This window comes from Palaemon carinicauda, chromosome 23, assembly GCF_036898095.1.
Source record: "Palaemon carinicauda isolate YSFRI2023 chromosome 23, ASM3689809v2, whole genome shotgun sequence".
Taxonomy (NCBI): Eukaryota; Metazoa; Arthropoda; class Malacostraca; order Decapoda; family Palaemonidae; genus Palaemon; species Palaemon carinicauda.
The window spans coordinates 51,409,494-51,413,669 of record NC_090747.1 but is presented as its reverse complement, the minus strand read 5'-3'; the positions used below and the strand labels follow the sequence as shown (position 1 = coordinate 51,413,669).

Sequence of the window (4,176 nt, the reverse complement as noted above, 5' to 3'; positions counted from 1 at the left end):
CCAATCAGATTGTAACTTGCTTTGTTCTATCTGTATCAAATACATTTCTGCTTCATGCACTAATTCAGGAGTTGGCAAGCATGCTATAGCCTTTAATGACTTAACTTTAAATGCTGCAATAACTCTTGCAGTAACTCTCAGTAATTTTGTGTAACTGCTAAACCGACTCATGTTAATCACTCTAGTCTTTACGTCATCAAAGCTTTTCTGTCTACAAGTCAAAACAATACCAACCTTATCAGGAACTTCATCGTTGCAAGACTGACTTATAGGTCAAGTATCAAATGGGCGCGACATAAAGGCTGGTCCCTTTTGCCACATAGAATTTTCATGCAAGGCGTTAGGAGGACATGGTCTAGTGGTGAAATCTGCTGGATTGTTCTTACTATTAACCCACCACCATTCAGTAGGGTCTGTTCTAGACTGAATTTCTGCTACCCTGTTGGCTACAAAGGTATTAAATCCATAAGATTCTTTCTGTGCTCTTACAATTGATGAGTCAACAATATGTACAATTGATTTGAATTTCCAATCACTTTGTTTCACAATTATATCTCTTAATCTACATGACAGTACGGCACCACATAACTCTAATCTAGGTATTGTCAATTTTTTGGTGGGAGCAATTCTGTTCTTAGCAAGGATCAATTGCGATACATAAGAATCCCCTTCTAGGCCCCACCTTACATAAGCACATGCACCATATGCAACTGAACTGCCGTCTGAAAATATAACTAGCATTGGATCCTCTTTTGCATCTAGGGGTTTTACACATCTCGCATATGACAAAAACTCCAACTCTCGCAAATCAAAAAAAATTTACTCCACTTCTCTCTCATTTCGCCAGACATGGGATCGTCCCAGTCACATCTATTGCCTTCCGAGCGACTAATTGTGATTAGCTCTCTCATTAAGACTTTTGCATTCAAAGTGAAGGGGATGATAAGTCCTAAAGGGTCATAAATCGTAGATACTTGACTGAGTACCATTCTCTTTGTTAAGTCTTTAGGTATTATCCGATTGGATGTATTTATGTGTATTCCATTTTCGAAAATTCTTTTCTTGGATCTATTAAAGTACACCTTAATCTTGAAAAAGAATATATCTTTTCTAGGAATCCAGTGTAAAGCAAGAACCTTTTCCTCACCAGCATATAACAATTTTAATTCATTGTCTAAAGTTTCATTGTTAGACATAATCCAATGTTTGATTTTGAAACCACCCTCATTTAGCACCAAATTCATATTACCCATAAGCTTTTTAGCTTTATTTACATCTTCACAACTAAAAATAATATCATCTACATATGTATTCCTATCTATAATGTTCTCGATCTCCGGAAATTCATTCTCCTTAATTGAAGTAGTTTTCTTAAGAGCTGTTATAGCAATGACACCGCTAGGTCGGTCTCCAAAACCCACAGCTGTAAGTACATGGTGGTTCGGGGGTCTACTATAATCTGCATCTCGCCATACAAACCTGTGGGTGTGCTGCTCTAATTCTTTCAATCTTACTGCATTATACATTTTGGATATATCCCCTATGACTGCAACATTGTCCTGACGGAATCTTAATAAAATTCCCACTAGGTCATTCAATAAATCGGGTCCTTTTGCCCAATAATCATTAAGTCTGTGGCCCTTGTTATCTGCTGAAGAATTGAACACTATTCTGACTGGGGTTGAGGTTGAACTTTCTTTTAATACTTCGTGATGGTGAATATAGTGTATAGGCCCATCATATTCACTCATTTCCTTCCAAGATAATTTTCTTGCAACGCCTCTACTCAACATGTCTTTTATTTGATCATTATACAGTTGTGTATATTTATAACCTATGTTAGTTAATCGCTTCTCTGTTGATCTCATTCTTGCAATAGCTACCACCACATTATTAGGCAATTCATTGGGGTCCCTAATCCAGGGATATTTAACAGTCCAATATTTTTCCTCACAGTTATATTCTAAGCCCTTTGAAATCATGTCTAACTCCTTTTCTTCTCTAATTGTATAACTTTTATCACCTAATGTACGTGATCCACATTTCGGTATACAGTATGTGCCCAAGCTTTCAATGTTGAAAAATTTATCTAAATCCATCCTTAAAAATTCATTATTGTTAACATTAATTTCCTCTACTTTAACCACACTAGAAATTTGATTAACTTTGACATTGAAACTATTGTTCGAAGATTCAAACTTAATCGATGGATGGGAGCCTCTTATGCAATATCCGAACATGTTTTGCATCAATTGTAAATTCCCAACAGACTGTTTGACTTGTGGCATAAGTGTACACCAATCGGATCCTACTAACAACTCTATTTCACCAAATGGACGTTCCACATCAGAAAGACGGATATCATCAAACAAAAGAACGATATTTGTCAGGTCTACCTTACATGCCTCAGATGTTATCTCTTCTATGCCGTAAGCCGTGATATACCAGTGTTTACCTTCAAGATCAGTCACTTTGATTACATATTCGTTACTCTTTATAAGTTCTACCTTTCTTCCTACCTTAGTGATAGTTAATTCAATGTCTCTACCCTTCAAATCTAGTTTATAAGCAGTAGCAAATGTTATTAGTGTTATATCACTTCCAGGATCCCACAACGTATTCAAAGGTGTGCCATTGCTGTATAATTTACTAATCATTAGCAGTGCTTTGTCTCTTACTAAATATTTGGATTTGACGGAAAGAGTAGTACTGTACATCAGACCCTGTGAAAATGCTCCATGAAGTAATGGATGATGATATTTTCCACATCTTTGACCTTCCGTTATTACATTACAAGTATTCTTGAGACGGCAAAAATTAGATATATGACCAGCTTTCAGACAATTGAAACATGCTCGCCTTTTCCTTACAGTTTCAAACTTCTCAAAATTACCTAGATTGCCAAATACTGAACAGCTCCCCGTGTTATGAGTGCCTTTTTCGTGTAATAAGCACTTCCCAGTTTGCAAAGTATCATTATCCTTACACAAATTAGTGACTATTTGAGTTAGCTGATCTACACGTTGGAGCAATTCATTATGTTTTTCTGGAATACTCTTAATGGATGCTATCATATTTTCTTCATTAACTTGACCTGATATATTATGACAAATCCTAGAACTCGAACATGTCCTGATATCTGAACTCATATATTCCAGTACCTTTTTTTCTTTAAGCAGAAACGCCATAAGATGTTTAAAAAATTCAGTGGAGCTTCTATGTTCTTCTGCTATTTGTACCCACTCACGTTTTTGTGTAATAGGGAGTAACTTTTCTATGTAGCTTACTGTGTTAGCGGTATTCATTTCCCCTTCAAGGTCCATCTTCTGTAAGTCTAACCAACACCTTTCAACTCTCTCTATTATCACCATCATTAACAGGCTTGATCGATTTTAAGTCTGAAAGTACTGCATCAACTAATTTGCTGTTATCCCCATACCTTAAATCTAACCTACTGAGCATTTCATCATAGTCATTTTCAATACCTCTGACAGTATTCAATGCTTCACCACTTAAACATGACCTCAGTGCATAGGGATCCTTTCCAAAACTATGTACCATTAATCTTTTATAATCATCTCTAAAATTCGGAAAATCTCTAATGTCTCCACTAAACTGAGGGGGTTGCAAAGCCTTCACCTAAACACTTCTAACACTAGAGTCCTGTACCATATGAATATTTTTTTTTGTATTTAAACATTATCTGGACTTTCCTTCTTTCCAAACTATCAATATATTCGTCACACTCAATTAAATGTTCCTCTATGGCACCAACCTTAATGAAGATGGAGACATACCTCTCATGACAAACTTCAACCTTATCAAAAGCTTTACAGACTTCTTCATAAACCTCAGTCAGCGTTGTTGAAGCACTAGCTTGTCCAACAGTGTCCTCGAATATGTTGCATTTTCTCGTGAAGGTCCTCTTGGCCTGTGCTCGGTCATTTTTAGCTTGCTGCATTTTTCCCTCCATAATAACAGAGTTCCAAAATGTGTTGAAATGTTGGATGTGCAGTGAAAGCCACGAAAGATATTGCAATGCTTTTTTTTTATTAATGCGTTTCAGCCTGAAACATAAGTAATTCAAAATACTAAAAAAAAAAATCCTAAATAAATATTAAGTGAAAAAACTAAAAAATCACAAAACTTTTCTTGGAAAGTACAAACTATAACGAG

General features: G+C 35.9%; 1 protein-coding gene across 1 annotated transcript; it reads right to left on the bottom strand.

Moving 5' to 3' along the window:
• Positions 1-273: 273 nt before the first annotated feature.
• On the bottom strand, positions 274-3,961 carry LOC137617579 (uncharacterized). The gene is made up of 3 exons (XM_068347587.1): positions 3,798-3,961; positions 1,148-3,114; positions 274-758 (listed from the first exon to the last, which is right to left on the bottom strand). Exons 1-3 carry the CDS (start codon positions 3,959-3,961, stop codon positions 274-276), a joined length of 2,616 nt encoding a protein of 871 aa, XP_068203688.1.
• Positions 3,962-4,176: the final 215 nt, after the last annotated feature.

Bases quoted from the DNA above. Each gene is read 5' to 3' on its own strand.
- LOC137617579 (XM_068347587.1), bottom strand. From the start codon at position 3,961: ATGCAGCAAGCTAAAAATGACCGAGCACAGGCCAAGAGGACCTTCACG. The intron at 3,115-3,797 runs GTATGTCTCCAT...TTCGAGTTCTAG, and splicing joins GTTGAAGTTTGTCATGAGAG to GATTTGTCATAATATATCAG. The intron at 759-1,147 runs GTGAGGAAAAGG...TAAAACCCCTAG, and splicing joins ATTAAAATTGTTATATGCTG to ATGCAAAAGAGGATCCAATG.